A 16658-nucleotide genomic window follows, 5' to 3' on the forward strand; every position below is an offset into this window, starting at 1 on the left:
TGAGATATGACTCTTTATTCATATTATATATTTAGAGACAAGTACATATTTACAGGTTGCTTTGATCGACAAATGTTTCTTTCAAAATGATATTTTCTTTCAAAGCAATAAAGTATCATCATGTGTACAAGTACTGTACGTTTAAAAACAAAGAAAAAAAAAGAAACAGGTCCATCAATGCAGCATTAGTGATAAAGTGAAATCATTGCTGACATGCAACAAGTCCACAACGTGAATAGATAACATCAGTGATGACTAACATAATGTAGGTTTAATAGGTAAATCTTTGAGGCCAAAAGTTGGAGGGAAATAAAAGTACATTATAAATGTAAAGGCAAATTTAACTGGCTGATATATACAGTGATAAAATACATTTTTGTGGTAACAACATCTTACATTACATTACATTTTAACAAAAACTGAACTTTGTTCTAAACTTTCTCCCACAGTTCAGGAGATATGAAGCAATAATCCATTGTCTCCGTTCAGGAGTTCAGTCGGCTGCTGTCCTCATGAAAATGTCTTTCTGGGAAATATTATGTTTTGTAGAAGCCTTTGGGCTTGGGGCTGAAACAGAAAACCACAAATGTCAGAAAAGACACAAAGCCACAAAAAGCAAATGGTGGGAGTTTATTATTATTGTTGTTATTAATGTTTGTTCTTCATAAGACACCTTGAGGCTAAATGTATTACTGAGATTTCAGGGTTGATGAGAGTGTGAGTATAAATGGGTTTGGAAGCATTTTATCAGTTCTGGGTTAATACGTACTGGTTGCACCGGCACAGTTGATGCCCGGGGTGTCGCATCCTCTGCTAATTTCAGCCACAAAGGAAGACAGACACAAAGAATAGCGAGTTAACTCTGCTGTACTTCTCCTGCAGTGACTTCTATGTGAAGTAATAGGAAGAATTTGACTGTACTTGTCTCCGCCGGTAAAAAATGAAGACCAGGATGAGCAGGAGGAGCACGATGACGACAACGCTGCAGATGACCACCAGCATCCACACACTCAGCTTGTACTCTGCAGACGAGAGGCAGTCATCAAGATAATGCGCTGCTGTATGTAAATGCTTGTGTTGTGAAGTACTGCAGCCACCAGGTCATGCCCGTGTCACGTTTCCTGCTCTCCTTTCACTTCCTGCCTCACCTATCTTCAGCGTGATCACTTCTGACGTCAGCTTTTTGCCGCCCTGCCACAGCTCACACCTCCATCTTCCGCTGTGCGCCGTACTCACTGCCGGGAGGATGACATTTGTAGAGCTATGGTCAGAATTCTGTTGCAAATGGGACAATGACTCGACAGGTGGAAGAAGCTTCAGCTGCATGTCACTGGGCAGGGCAGCGCCAACGCTGCAAGTCATGTTGAGCTGTTGGCCAGAAGTTAGGTTTGTTCCCGGGGCGGCGATGACTGGAAAAAAAAACAAAGACATATTTATTGCAGCGAATACGAAAAACAGGATGTTCACGTTTCTGTGATTTTTACAGCGACTGTCGTTTTGCTGCTGTTGCACCACAGAAACAAGCAGAAAATTATATTTAATGTTGATTAGTAATATTATTACGGTCTCTAAATTCGTTTTGATAAAATCATTAGTTGAAATCGACAGATCACAGGGATAAAGAACATCATTTACATCTATCATTAGTTTAAAAAACAATTCCTTTATCACACAGTATGTGTAGGATTGTTCCAGTAGATACAAAGCAAACTATGAAACTCTTTCTGGTTAAATAATAGTAACCCCAACAACTGAGAAATCTCAGTTTTACATCATAAATCTTCAGAACACAGAGCCCAATTAGAATTAGTTGTGTTATTATACTTTAGCAGCAGAGAGAGAGCCTGTATTGTCCTATTAAAACAAGCGGAGCCAGACAAATGCATTAGCCACTGAATTAGAGGCACATCACACCAGGGACGCTTTCAAATAAACTGCGCAGCAGTGAGATGAAAACAACTTGCACGGCACAAAAGGGCAGAAGCAGAGAGGTGGCGAGTGCACTGTCAAGCTGTCTCCAACTTCCTGTGAACGGTAATTAGAAGCAAAGAACGTGGATACCAGGAAGTAGAACGACGACACGGTGATAACTAAAGCAGGACACGCAGGAGCCTTACTGTATAAAAAGCTTTGTTTTGACTTACTTCGCAACACCTCTACGTGTACACTCGTTTTCAGAGTCAGGGTTTTAAATTTCATCATGCACTCATAGTCTCCTGCGTCCTTTTCCTTCCCTTTCCTTTTGGACAGAGACAAGTCTCCTTTACTGACGTCTGTTCCAGCATCCAGTTCTCGCGGCTGCACTGCCTCCCATTGCAGAGTTTCCAGAGAGAGGGAGTAGAGCTTCAGTTTCGGGCCATTAGAAAGGTCACCAGGGGGCTTTGGTGAGAACAGCCACTGAACCTCTTCAAGGCCCTTCTCTTTGAGTTGGTCCCAGGTGACGTGAGAAGGCAGGGAACAGGGAATTGTGAGACCCGAGGACTTAGATGTAAACTGATAAGATGAAGGACCCGGAGCGAGGTCTGAATAAATAAAAGCAAAGAGAGTGGTGAGGTTGTTTTCAGGGTGTGGGTTCATTGCTGCACATGTGCCCACTGAGAGTAACTCACCAACAACTGCAACGGAAATGATGGCCCCGCTTTCTTTATGGTGATTTTTGACAAAACAGGTCCATTGTCCACTGTGTTGACTTGTGGCTTTTGGGATTGATACCTGGCGTCCTCTCTGTTCTTCGCCCTGGGGATCCACCCAGTATATCTCTGGATTCTTGTTTTTTGGTGGAGTCGCTGTGTTGCAGTCCAGGGTCAGAGGCTCCCCGGCCAGCAGAGGAGGGACAGACTTCATACTCACTAGCACAAAAAAAAGGAGGAACCAAATTATCAAATGTGCGCTTTCAGAATTTTACTGGAAGAAAAGTAATTAACAGTAACAATGTTTTAACATTTGCTTACAACTACACCATAGATATCACAGCGGTGTAGTTACATTGAACTCATTATGTCATTTGCAGTCCTTTAAAACAATAAAAGGCTTTAGTTTATTGTCATGAATGATGCATATCCCTGTTTGTCCACATTCATGCAGTTTGGTAAACTCAGTTTCGTTTCTAGGTTCCTGATAAGAGTTGCTGTATTAAACTGGCAAGGACTTTACAGGTGTATCTAATAAAGTGCCCAGTGAGTGTATATGTAACTGCAACAGTGTCAAAGCCCATATTATTCATTTTAAGCAAATGAAACTCACTCTTTATGACCATGATTTATACGATTGAACACGTGAAACCTTATGTTGCTTATGGTCATTCATAAATACTACTTCTACAAACCCTTTTAAATGTGACGTATGAAGAAGTCAAATGAGGTTGATATGACAAAGATGTGCGAGGTTGACGTGACTCTTACCAGTGATTCTGAACAGATGACACGTGTAGATTGTAGATTTTTCATGAGTTTTGTCAGTTAATACTGCTAAAGTCCAAGTCCCAAAGTCGCCTTCTTCCAGGTTTGTGATGGACAGCCCATTGTCAGTCCCAGTCACCCTGTTCTTCCACTTCTCTGCTGTAAGGTAGAAATTGAAAGTTTGTTATTACAAAAGACAAATCTGTCTCCTTAAATATATGTTCCTGTATACTGTAGCTATTTGGAAATTATAATTATGTTTTTTGTAGCTAAAATGATCAGTGACTGATTGTATTGTGCTGAAGCATAACATGTGAATGAATGTGGCACATCTAAACTCAAAGAATGAAACATTTAATAATCTTAGAATTACAAACTTGAACTGCAGGATCACATATTTTAGCTGATAACAAAACAGACTCTTGCAGATCATACAATTAGTGGGAAAATAATTACGTTATGTTAAGTAGTAACATATTTGTGACTTCGTCACCTTGTGAATATGCGGTCAGTATGATGAGACGTTACCAATACAAACACATCTGCAGTTACATTTTTAGTTGAAGGAGTCAGATGCTAAACTGTACAAACATTAGATCTGCATATCTTAAAAAGTATAAAAATAAAAAATAATGGAATTTTGTCAATCAATAGAAGACTATGCAATTCACCATTCGGAGTTGCCCAGCCAGTCAAGGAGTTACGGTGAACAAGCTCAATTCCGTTCCAGTTCCAGTACATGTAAGGCTTAATTTGACCATTTTCTGGTTTGAGATGAACTGTCTGTCCCACTTGAGCGTATACCACCTCCTCATATGCCCCTAAAACTGTGAAGAGATGTTAGGTGGTCATAAGCAAATGCCAAAACATATATATAGTATCTGTTATATGCGCATCTTACCTGTCATTGAGCAGAGAACAGTGATTAGAAAGACAACGGAATGAATTAAGTTCTTCATCTCTGGGCAAAAACCTGAAAAAATAATAAAAAAATTACATGTATATTGATAATGATTTACAGTATATGCAAGTGTTGCGTGTGTTATAATGATAAAAAAATAAATATTACTATTTGATATGGGAATAATACTGGATTTGGTTTTATATAATATTACAGGCGTTTTTTTTAGGTTTGTGTATCTTTATGACTTATACTACTACTGTACGTCTTTTTATTGTTATTATTGGTTTGAAAAGTTCACACAGTCCACAACAAAAAGTAGCTAATTTAAAATGTATCACATAAAAAATTCACATTTTAAGAAACCTACAGAAGCAAAAACCATTCAGCAGGAAGCAAAGAGGGGTTTGTGGTGGTCTCAGATTTAGAGAGATTTGAGATGAAAGACGTTCAAAAAGGTGAGAGTAGGCGGCCTGTGGTGGGCTTTGGATGAAAACAGAGACAAAGTTGAGGGGAAGCGACACAGAGCACTCTCTGGGTTGTGGTGGGTCTTGATTTAGGTAAGGTGCTGATTTTTATCCTTATCCTCCCCTCCTCTACTCCCCGTCTGCCTCTAACACCCCCTCTCTTCCTCCCCTGTTCCACGAAAGACGGATCTCTCCACGCTTGAAACGAGAAAAAAAGAGACCACAGCATCAGCAGCACACCTAGACTGTGGTTTAAGGTAGATGCTTCTCTTTATCTCTCCTATGTCTCTGCCTTATCTCTGCCCCCCTCCCGCCTCTCAATGGTTTTCACAGTGAGTTATGACTTTTGTTTATGTTTTTGTGATGATTTAATCCTTCACATTAAAGATAAAGGTATTTTTTATTAATTCACTTTTTGTTTTTAATATTATTTCATAAAATGAAAATATAATTTTTAGACAAAATAAATTTGACTATTGTTTATACAGTTTATACAGCAGATATGTCTCACTAGAATAAAACGATAAAGTTGTTAAAGTATTTTGTACTGATTTTGCCTAAAATGAAAAGATAAATAAATAATAACTAGTAACTAATAACAATAGAAAATTAATATGGCTGGCCTATATTTAGATAAATAGCTGTAATGTAATGTAATGTAATTTATAGTGGTTTGTAGAGCATTATGCATTTAAAAAAAAGCATTAAACCCGGATCACTGTGGCGGCTGAGAGGACAAGACGACAACTCTTTATGCTGTGCCTGGTTTGTGTTCACTCCTGGGCACTTTATCGCTTCCCATCTGTAACTGTCAAACTGTCCAATAAATGGATGAAATGTCCAAAAACACCCTTAAAAAAATCAATACAAGTGTCCGCCTCACCCTCACAGGCAACACCTGCCCACAAACTGTACACACGCTCCTCTCGTAAAGCCTGTTACACTGACTGAATCTGGATAAACATCTGAAATGTACTAATTATTAATGTACATAATAACATTCACATTAAAACAGTTAACAGACCTGATTACAAACACAGTGTAATATATTAAAATGCTAAATAGGTTATGGTTCGCCTAGTGTATGGCTCAGACCATGCAGTTATCTTATTAAAATCATTAAACATTAAAATGTGATGAGAAGCTGCGAGGTCTCAAAGTGAATAGTTTATGTACTGTAGGAGTCCAAATAGGATAAAGGACTGTAGATACACGAATCCGACATATTTCAACCTGTGAAATGGGATTTGATTTAAAAGATGCTACTTTTTTGTTATAACTTAGAGAGTGTAAAACAACAAATGTGGGTGATATAAAAAAACAGAAGCTCAAAGCCATCACCCCTGTGCAGCTTTAACCTAGAAACCAAGGCAGAAGATCACATCCGCACTCAGGGCGGAGGTTAGACAACATACAAAGATGGTGGAGGGGGAGGGGTCGAACCCACTGGAGGAGAGGAGAGCGAGTAGAAACAGAGACAGGAGAATACAGGACGGTCATGATTAAAGTCGAAGTTTTCACTGATGTTTATCTGGTCATTGTTATTATTATCTTTGCAAACTGCTATTTTACTAATAAATTGAGTATGCGCTGTCTCTGTCATACAGTATTACTCTACTACAAATAATCTGCAACAGATAACAACACGCTTCACAAATTACATTGAAAGTGTCTAAACATGTTGCGCTCAAATTGTATTTTGTGTGTTAATGTGAAATAAATGTATAATGGAAGGTAAATATGTTAACATATCCTTTTTATAAGAAAATGAATATGTAAACAAGTGTGCGTTTGTGAACCATACGCACAGCGTTTGCCCGTCTGGTGCCGGTCAGTGTCTAAATACTTTTCATGTTAACATTAAACATCAAATCTCAAATGGCAATGATAATGACACCGTAATATCAATCAGTTGTTAAGTTGTTGTTCTTGATTTTCATGTCTAATACTTTAAACTAATATTGCAGTTGTCATCGGTCCAGTCAGTCGATGGAATCAGCTAAACCCCAGTTTCAGTCATCGTGTCTTGTAGCTGTAAGACAATGTAGAAAACCCAGTCTACTGGACCTGCCCAGGTCTCACGAGTTCATGACTTCACATCAGATATGAGGATTCATACACATGATGTAAACCACAATAAACTCTATGTAAACTGACTGTACGTGTACAGTACAATTAGCAACAAATATGAGATAAAAGTAAAGTATTATAACATACTTACGTATATAACTGTCGTTACGTGCTAAACGTGTCCGTGTGTTCAGTGATCTGGAGCCGGGAGGAAATGCTGAATATTTATCGAACGCACCTTCTTTTTAAGTGCTGTTGCACCTCCCTCGCCAGCGATTGGTCTGGAAAGCAAACGTACAGTTAGTGTTCGAACCCGAAGGCACAATAATGGTCATTGATTGGTTGTTACAGAGGAAGAGGACGAGGTCACCGAACGAAACCTTCATTCACTTTGCAAAAACAGTTTAAGCTTATTGATTTACAAATTGTAAAACACTCATGACCTTCTACTCCTTCATATCAGCCCACTACAAAAATAGCCAATAATGCCTCCTCACTGTGTTATACTGTTATTAGAGCTGGAAGAAAAGCCACCGAGAACACAAGTGTCACTTAACGTATCCTCTAACTTCAGCACCGGGCAGCTTACGGCCTCATTATAGATCATTTTTACACAATTATACTGATTTAGATTTTTAATTAGCGCATCAGGATTCAGGCCTCAAAACTCTGAATGAACCTTCACTAAAGCCGCTGAAAATGCAGAAACTCCCAGATTAAACGCGATAAGAGAAATAGATTTTGTTACAGTGAAAAACATCTTGTGGTTGTGAAGCAATTGGATCTAGGCTCATAGAATCATAGATCTTATTATATATGGCAAAAAAAAGATATCATCCATCCATTATCCCGGCCGCTTGGCCTCATTGAGGTCACGGGTTCTGGTACCGAACCAGGTGTCGCGGGGTGTGTGGCAGTGTACACCCTGGACAAGTCGACAGCTTAACTATATCTGTATTCTTCAAATCTTATTAAAAATCACAGACGAAGTTGCTTTTCTTACAGTATCATCACATTGTTGCCTGTGACCTGTGCCTGCGTACGTCTTTACACACGGACCTGCTACACGTCTAGAATTAACTTATTTTTGTTTGGTTTAGTTTATGTTTAAATGTCTTTAAAAAAGCAAAACGTGTGGCTGACCTAAAGTTCACAACAATAAAAAATGATTATTAATGTAGACACAAGATTAATTACCAAAATTACCCAAATATTATCTATCTTTCAAAGTTCAAACTCTCTTATAGCTTTACTGTTAAAAGCTTTGCAGTGGCTTTTCTACTGTACGTAGAAGTAGTAAAAAGACGGCTTATACGACATCAGACAAATAGATGTCTGTGAGCGTTCATGATATCACGCTTTAAAGTAAAAATGACTTTTTCCTTATTTTACAGTCATGTCATTGCTGTCGGTAATGTGAACACGCTTGCAGTTTATGTTAACGCGCCTCGTTTCATTCAATGGTCCAAGTAAGACATTAAGAAAAATTCAAAATAAAGTGCATGTTTGCTAAAGACTTTTCCACTCACCAATGATTTAGAGCAAAACCAAGTTCTAATGGAAGACATATTTAACCTATATCCTTAAGTTCGTTAGTAGTTCAGAGAATAACAAACTCTCGAAGAGTCAATTTTAAAAACTCAATTCATTTTCAAAAACAGAATATCTGTATTTAATTCTGTTTAATAACATTTAGTTCTTGCAGTGCTACACAGTCCAAGTTTACCGTCCTATAATCAGTGTTTTAGTTTAAAATTTTGAGTGTTTAGATGAAGAGAGTAACGAAAATTGCCCTCTACACAATTTAGTTCACCCTCTGCATGGCATATTTATTTTTTATTACTTATGGGGTAAACACCTGGGCAGGAACCAAACATCTGTTGCTGCTTATCTCTGCTCATTACACTCTGTAGAGTCTCATCTGCACTCAATTCAATCGTAATATAACATCTGTGCCTCTGATGTCTGAGTGACTGTACGGACTGTTACTGTTACAATAATAGGCAGACAACGCACAGCGGCTAAATACACATGTATAGAAGCAGAGCACTGAACAGTATGACTGCTTCACATAATACATATGTTAACTTTGCTGCTTTTCAGAAAAACATGGTTTTCATTAAAAATAAGTAATTAGGCAAAGCACTCACTCAATGTATGATCAGATGAACCGAGGACTAAAATTAAGTATCTTTTGTTTTGGTGGTGCTCAGTTTATTTTCATTTGCTCATGAGGTGATAGAAGCCAGGAGTTTGTCCCATGATAACTAACGACAGCTACAGGGATCAGTCAAGCAACTAGAACGGTAGAAAGGCAGTGCTGAGGTGGTTAAGAGATACGAACCACAACAAGGACAAAACAAACATCTTGCACACGTCTCATGTGTCTCTCTGAGGTTTCTCTGACTGTCTCTGTACTGCCTTCATGAAGGGTTCACACCTGCTTCTGTTCCCTCTGAGCTTAAAAAGAAACGAGCCTTTTGTTTGCGCCGTAAAGAATGAAACCTTCATGTTAGGACTAAACACTGATCCTTTAGCTGGTAGGTACCGTACTGTGGAAATTTACATTCTTCTTTAGGAAAAGGCCCAGAATTGACTGTTCTTCTGTGTGTGGTTCACAGCAGTTTTCGAGCTGTGATTTTAATGGAAAACACCTGAAAGTGAGGACTCCCTCATTAGTCACATACCTAACGAAGAGTGTGTACCACATAGTGTTGTTACTGAAAGAGAAAAGTGTGGGCCAGAAGGTGATTCATGTTTTCATCTATATCTGTTACTTCCTCATCCTCCATTCTCTCCTACAGAGGGTTTCCCTCACTGACTTTCTGTGTTTATTAACCATTTTAGAGTTTGTCATACGATGGTGTTGAGAAAGGAAGGTAGCCAAAGCGCTGGAGGATGTCTGGGGCTCTGAGGAGATGGAAAGGTACAGAGGCTGTAGCGAATATTTTACATCTGTGACCGAAAGAATTGAAATGTCAGTGGAAAAGAATCAGTAGCGAGTGACAGTTTGCTCAGTGTCTGAAAACATTTAGTCTGTTACATTGTGAGGGGAACTTCATTCAAACTTCTTTGAAACCTCAGACATGTGAAACAGTAGAAGAAGAAAGAAAGGCTTGCTTTCCTTTCCTTCTCTCCCACTCAATAGTTCACCTCGATCGTTGGCAAATGGTTACATTCATTTCTTCTCTTACGCTGTTATTTGTTTGCTGCGACATCACACTTCACCAGAAATACAGATTAAGAATGATTTGTTACGAAGCCCAGATCTTTGTTCCATCGCACAACATGTGAATCATCTTGACGTGAGTAACTGTAATATCAATGTTTGCATGTAATGCAGTTTTATTACGTGTGAAGAAGTTATTTTTATCACAGGAAAGCTGCATCGTGGTTCAGCAGCAGACTAAGAATCAGAATGTTATTGTAAAGCGGCTGTAAACTGACTGTGATTCTAATGACGTTGGCTCACCATGGAAAAACTGCTGCACAGCCCCAAAGCGCCTACATATGTGTACGAAGCCTTTTCTGTTTTGCTGCTTTAGTTCGACTGCATTCCTGTAACTAATCAAGATAATCATATTATTCATGTTGTGATCAAAAACACTCACGCAGGAGTCACCACATACAGAACAGGTTGTCTCTATTAAAAAAGGCTTTCGTGCAGCGACCACCCTGTACAACTAAACTGCAGCTATAATGTTTCCTGTGAACTTATGGTCCTTATGGCAACAGAAAACATGCTGCAGTGGGGTTGAAATCAAATTCCTCACTAAAAACATTTCAGTTCCAATGGAGTTTTAATTTTAGTGATGTTTTATTCACCTTCAGCAGCACATACAGCTTATTGTAGAGCAGGAGTGGTAGGCGGCAGGCTTTTTTTTGTGAGTGACTATAATTATGAATTTCTAATTATTATAAATAATATATTTTATTGGAAATTTATGCTTTAGAGCAACAGAACATGGCACGTAATTATGAAGTGGTGGGAAAATAATAAATGGTTCCTGATTTGTTCTCTATTCATACAAATGTGTGGTGTGTGGTTTGTTTTCAGCACTATTTAATCTCATAACTAACTAATGTCCAGGACAACCAATCGCTCTCAGAAGTCACATAACTAGTAAACAGGTGACTTGAGTGTAATTTAATTTCAGTATTAATACAAGTGTTCAGTGAAGCCCTCCAAGGTTTGTTTTATATCAGTAGTGAACATCAAGCAGTCCCAGGAAAACAGCAGGCAGGTCGGGCTAAAGTACAATGCACTGAACTATCGCATGCCTTGAACATCTCACAGCACTGTTCAATCCATCATTCAAAAATGGAAACTGCAAATCTACCAAGACAGGCAGATCAACGAGAGTATTAACTAGAAAAGCAGCCTAGAAGCTGATGGTCAGTCTGGAGGAGCTGCAGCGATCCACGGCTCAGGACAACTCTTGAAATTTGCAACAGGCCGCATGGAGGATAAAACTACTTGAATTGCAAGAAGGTGCTCAAATGAGACTAGAGTTAAACAAAACGCTTTGCGTAGCAGGAAATTATGGCCCTGAACGCACCATCCCTACGTGGTGGCGGCCTCGTGTTGTGGAGTTGTTGTTCTTCGGCCAGGACGAGGAAGCTGGTAGGAGCTGGTGGGAACAAGGAGCAAATATGGGGCAATCTGGCAATTAGAGTCTAATCATACCCCAAACCCCTCGCAGCTGTAAATACAGTGAAAGGTGGTTCTACAAAGTACTGACTCAGAGGAGCAGAATTTAAATGTATGCCACTGTCAGACATTTAGTGGAAAAATTTAGTTTTTAAAAAGTACTGAAGTTCATTTGAGGTGTCAGGAGATTGAAATGGTCAAATCAAGTGGAAAATTACTAAAAGATACTTTTAGGAAAATTACTAAAAGATACTTTTAGTAATTTGTAAAAAAAAAAGAAAGAAAATACCATTTTCCATTTTGGCATGAAATGTAATTGATCGCCTACTATCCCTCTGCAGCAGCTCAGCAAGAACTCAGGAAAAAGCAGAGGGAAGATTAAGGAAGATACTCGCCTGAGCAATCAATAGATTCAGGTACAGACAAACACAGCTGCAGTGCAGTAAATTCACTAAAGTAAATCTCATCGTTTTGTGCACACACAGCTGCAAACATCCACTGGCAACCCATTATGTTTCACTTCCTGGTTTAAATGCACATCCCCCTTAACCCGCTGAGAATACATCTAGTTTAGCACCATTACAGCAGAGTGGCAGACATATTACTATCGACAACACATCTCAGGCAGAGACTGGTCAGTGATCACTGATCACGATCATGTGCTTTTAAACACTGACTCAGCTCCTCAGTATCTGCACTAAACTGAAGCGAAACCTGCCTGGAATTGAAGCTTCACGAGGGGAGTTTACACAAAGGGAAATTACCTACACTGCACCACTGTTCACTTTAATTTAAAGGATTGTGACATGTTATAAAATCTATGAAAAGAGAAGATGGTTTTGCACCAAAAAAATTTTAATTGAACATAATAGAACACAAGCTTGCTCTATCTACTTCTGTGGCTGTGTTTAGTTCTTGTGAGTCATTACAATAGACAAAGTAAATATTCTGTTGTGAAATTAGACTGCCTGACCTGAATTTGATTCCTGATCGTTTGCACTGCTGGAATGACAACCCAGGTGGAAATACAAGGAGGAGGAACATACACCGCTTCAGAATTTCATTTTCATTATGAATGTGTGCGTGTGTGTGCATGTGTCTGAGAGAGAGAGAGTGAGAGAGACAGAGAGACAGAGAGTGTGTGTTCATTTGTGTAACACAATGAAAGAGAGAACTGAGTAATAGCCATGAAAAGGGAATCCCACTGTCTCACATGAAGACGCCCCAGTGCCACATTATATTTTCATAACAGGGAAGCACAGTTTTGTAATCGCCTACAGAAAACACAGGTAATACACAGGGAGGCTTTAGATTTGGATGTAGGCGCACACAGTCACTTGCTCATTGCTACTGAACTCCAAGACGTTGAAACGTTCAGTGACTTCTTTACTTTAACGCAGTCCAAATGAAAAAAGCAGTGACTCTGTATTTTGGCTTTGCAAACCCATGTTGAATAAAACATGAGTGAGCTTAAATTGGCGAGTTTATTCAGTTTTATGTGACAGTTTAGAAATCATAGCTTCTACTCGTGCACAGTATTTTAGACTAGAGCAACCGGATATTGATCCTTAATGTACAGATGAAGCAAACAAGGAGATTTTATGGACAAACATAAAGTATGACCAGCAAAGTCATTCCTTCTCTTTCCTCTCCTTCTACTGTGCATTCTGGAGGCTAAAGGCCCCACAAGCAACACAAGCTACTGCTGCAACTTAGGTCGGAGCATGATTGAATAAGAAACGCATGACTCCTGTGGGTCAGTTACGTTTCATTTAAAGGTGTATTATAACTTGGCAAACACATTATTAGTCTAAAACTGATGTGTATAAATAAAGCAGTTCTATCCAGCGTTCTGGTCTAATGTACCAAACTCAACACAACACATACTGTACTACGCGCCACTGTCTAACTTAATATGATACATTAAGCATACATTTACGTCAACAGGCTACATGATTTACAAATAAAATAATTCAAAGCTTTGAACTTATACAACTTTAAATGGAATAGTAACAGAATATCACTTAATATACGTAGACGATTCGCCCCAGCGAACGTCGCATGGAGAGATCTCTGCGTCTACTCTGCTGAAAAACCATCAAATCACCTGTAAAAAAACCCTTTCTGTATATGTCGACCGTGTAATTGACAGATGACATGTCCGGTTGTAGCCGACCTCTCAAACAATGTCAGCTAGGATTATTGTAGCTCCAGCACCACACAACCCTCACAAGAACAAACAGTTATTCTACTGGTTGGATAGAAGAGTTGGCTCTATACTAACTGAAACATACAGGTTGTACAGGCCTTACAACTCTAGCAGTACAGTTTGTACTTTTGGGGTCAGGTTCGAGTAGCTGTCCCATAATGTTCTGACATAATTTTAACATTGCCTTTATTTAGAAGGGGTCGGCCGAGCAAAAAATAAAATCATCAGTCTTTGGTTGGTGACGTGCAAAATGTAGCTCAAAAAATAGAAAATACACTTTGGGTCAGAATTATTGTGTATGTTACTATACAATATCCTGGTATCTATGGGTTTAAAGCAAAAAATATATTTGAATACTTAAACTATTATTAGCTGTTTAGCTGCATTTTAACAGACAAAACAAAGACAAATGTGTACTAAATATCTGTATGCATTCAGCCTTTGACGCAGCCAAACTAATCTGACCATCAGGAACTGACGCTAGGTCATCCGCCATTTCCACAGCTGCTATGCTAACATGCAATTACATTATGTGTATAACGACCCTAACTATTGAGGGTATAATTCCATTTAGCTACCTCATATTCAGGGTCCTGCTAGTGCTGCTCGCAGTCACCCTTAAGGACTCTTATCTGTGCTTTCTCCTGCTCAAACATGCTCATGTATTGTCTATTTATTCTAAAAGAACATTATGTTAATTATGTAATGTTCACCAAATATAGACTAAAATCTGGGTCAACAGTTTTAATTTTGTGACACACAACAAAGCCTGACAATATAATGAATGAAAACACCTGCATTAAGCTTCAGTTTACGATTCTTGGCATAAGCGGCTCCTTGAAATTCTACGTTGCATCACATTTCCATAAACTACACAACGTAAATATAAACTACGCACCAAAAACACTATGTGGACTGTGACAAATACATGTTATGTTGTGGTCCATCCTATATTTCTCAATGTCTAATGTACATAAACTACAACTTCATGAGACCCACTGCTGACGTACCTGGTAGATAGTGATATAAACAACGCGCAAACAATCGGTTCTGGCATAATTACTTTAGGATCACAGTTAGAGTTGATAATAGTCTAACACACAAAGACTAAGGATGACAGTGACCATCAGCCCCACTGAACACTACTGGGTTATTACTAACCCACGATGTGTGTATTCAAAGGCAGTAACGATCATTGTTCACCTACTGGAAGACAAAATGCAGGCCACACATCTGCTCCTCCTCGAAACAGCTGACAATGACAGCTAACACAAAAAATATCAGGCTAAACATTAACACCCTGGATTTAATGTTAATGGTCCTGCTCTGCCAGCGATGTGCTCCTTAACAACAGACTTTTGTGTAGTACTTGCGCAAGATTAGCGGAAATTTAGTGTAGCATTCCATCAATGCTAACGATTGCAAAATAAGCAAAATGTCGGTGTCGTTATTGCACAAGCTTTTAAACCTTTAATGTTAAAACTTGTGAAACAAGAAAGTAAGCATACTATTCTATTTTAAGCATTACTGATCCAGGATTTTGAAATCATCCTAAGAACTGTAATCAGAACACAATACAAAGACAAGGTAACACCGAAACGAGTCCAAGATTAAAACACTAATATAAAGAAATAATACTGTAGGGTTAAAGGGATACTGTGTACAGTAGTCTGGATTAATGTACACAAACATGTTGACTTGAATCATTTAAATGTCACAAATAATTTAGTAATAATAATGGAATATGACCTGGCTAACACCTGTCTTGCATTTCAGATCATTTGTGTCGTTTTGTGAGGCAAACTACAACCAATACAAACAAAATCAGACCAAGGCTAAGACATATTGATCTTTATGTAAAAAGAGATGAAAGACGAGAGTTTCTAAAACGTGACCTAGGGTAAGGCTGGTTTTAATTACCAGAGTTGCCCCTCTGCGCCTCTTAGGGTACGAGCGTACGAGAGCTGATCGATGTAGCATCTGTCAGTATCTGTAGCAACAATATGTCTGCTCGCAGGCAGAAACCTAAGTATCCCGACTTACACAGGCTAAAAAACAGCTACGACAAAATAGACAACTGAGCGTACGCATACTGTACAGTATGTTTAGGAGTACTCACATGTGATGTGCTCAGTGCAGAGATGACTTCAGCTCTGACATTTGGTGTATGAACTGCAGGTGTCTCTTTCAGACTCACACACACAGGAAGTCAGAAAGCACTGTGATGTGATCCCATTCTCTCTGCTTTGCACTGTGGATTACACATTTCACTTCAGGATTACAATAAAACACAAGAAACGTCATACATTATGTAGAGCTTTTGTGAAAGGAGGCTCCACCAGGTGTTGGTTGAAGAGAAAAATAATCAAATAAAAACAAGAACAAGATTCTTAAATCTGGTTACAACAAACAGGTTAGTTTTAGCAATATCATCAAGTTGTTTTTTCTGCATAATGTCAGTAAATGTATTCATTACAATATAATACTGTGTATTAACTATACCTGATCCCAGTTCTGCATACAACCTCTGATTATATGGCTATTTATGCCAGACCTCCCAGTATTAATTTTTAGATTAAAGCATATTAAAATACTTCCACTCACAGTGTCTAAAGTCAACGAAGACCTGACGAAGCTCCACGCCGCGAGGCCAGAAGACACTGATCCACAGGTGTAGTTGAGCAGCAGCATCAGCAGCTGAACCACTGCGCTCCACTTTTCTGTCAAAATACAAGATACCTATCACTTGTCCCAGTGAACAAGTTTAGAACTACCTTAACTCATACTTTTATGATGAGTAGAAAGTAGATCATAGAGTAGAATTCATCGTCAATTCATGATGGTCCTAATAAAACTGGCATCAACGCCAGTGCTGCCTTCCTGCTCACTAAAAGTATATGACTGGCACTTCATACAGCCAGATGGATGAATTTATATCCCATTCCCATTTATAAGTATTAAT

The 16658-nt window shown here is 38.8% G+C and overlaps 1 protein-coding gene across 3 annotated transcripts in view; it reads right to left on the reverse strand.

The window, feature by feature from the left end:
• The window catches only part of cd4-1 (CD4-1 molecule), a 17206-nt gene continuing 548 nt past the window's right edge, over nt 1-16658 (reverse strand). The window contains exons 2-13 of one of the 3 annotated variants that reach the window (XM_055503108.1): nt 16301-16416; nt 15816-15947; nt 6988-7117; nt 4300-4371; nt 4070-4225; nt 3402-3554; nt 2610-2849; nt 2145-2522; nt 1149-1409; nt 922-1022; nt 770-813; nt 1-567 (exon numbers count right to left, since the gene is read on the reverse strand). In XM_055503108.1, the coding sequence (XP_055359083.1) occupies nt 537-567; nt 770-813; nt 922-1022; nt 1149-1409; nt 2145-2522; nt 2610-2849; nt 3402-3554; nt 4070-4225; nt 4300-4357 (1422 nt within the window). In that variant the 5' untranslated portion in view covers nt 4358-4371; nt 6988-7117; nt 15816-15947; nt 16301-16416 and the 3' untranslated portion in view covers nt 1-536. Of the gene's footprint in view, nt 568-769; nt 814-921; nt 1023-1148; nt 1410-2144; nt 2523-2609; nt 2850-3401; nt 3558-4069; nt 4226-4299; nt 4372-6987; nt 7118-15815; nt 15948-16300; nt 16417-16658 lie in introns of all 3 variants that reach the window. The other 2 variants (XM_055503109.1, XM_055503107.1) reach the window with 2 other exon arrangements.

This window comes from Betta splendens, chromosome 16 (assembly GCF_900634795.4).
Source record: "Betta splendens chromosome 16, fBetSpl5.4, whole genome shotgun sequence".
NCBI classification, from domain to species: domain Eukaryota; kingdom Metazoa; phylum Chordata; class Actinopteri; order Anabantiformes; family Osphronemidae; genus Betta; species Betta splendens.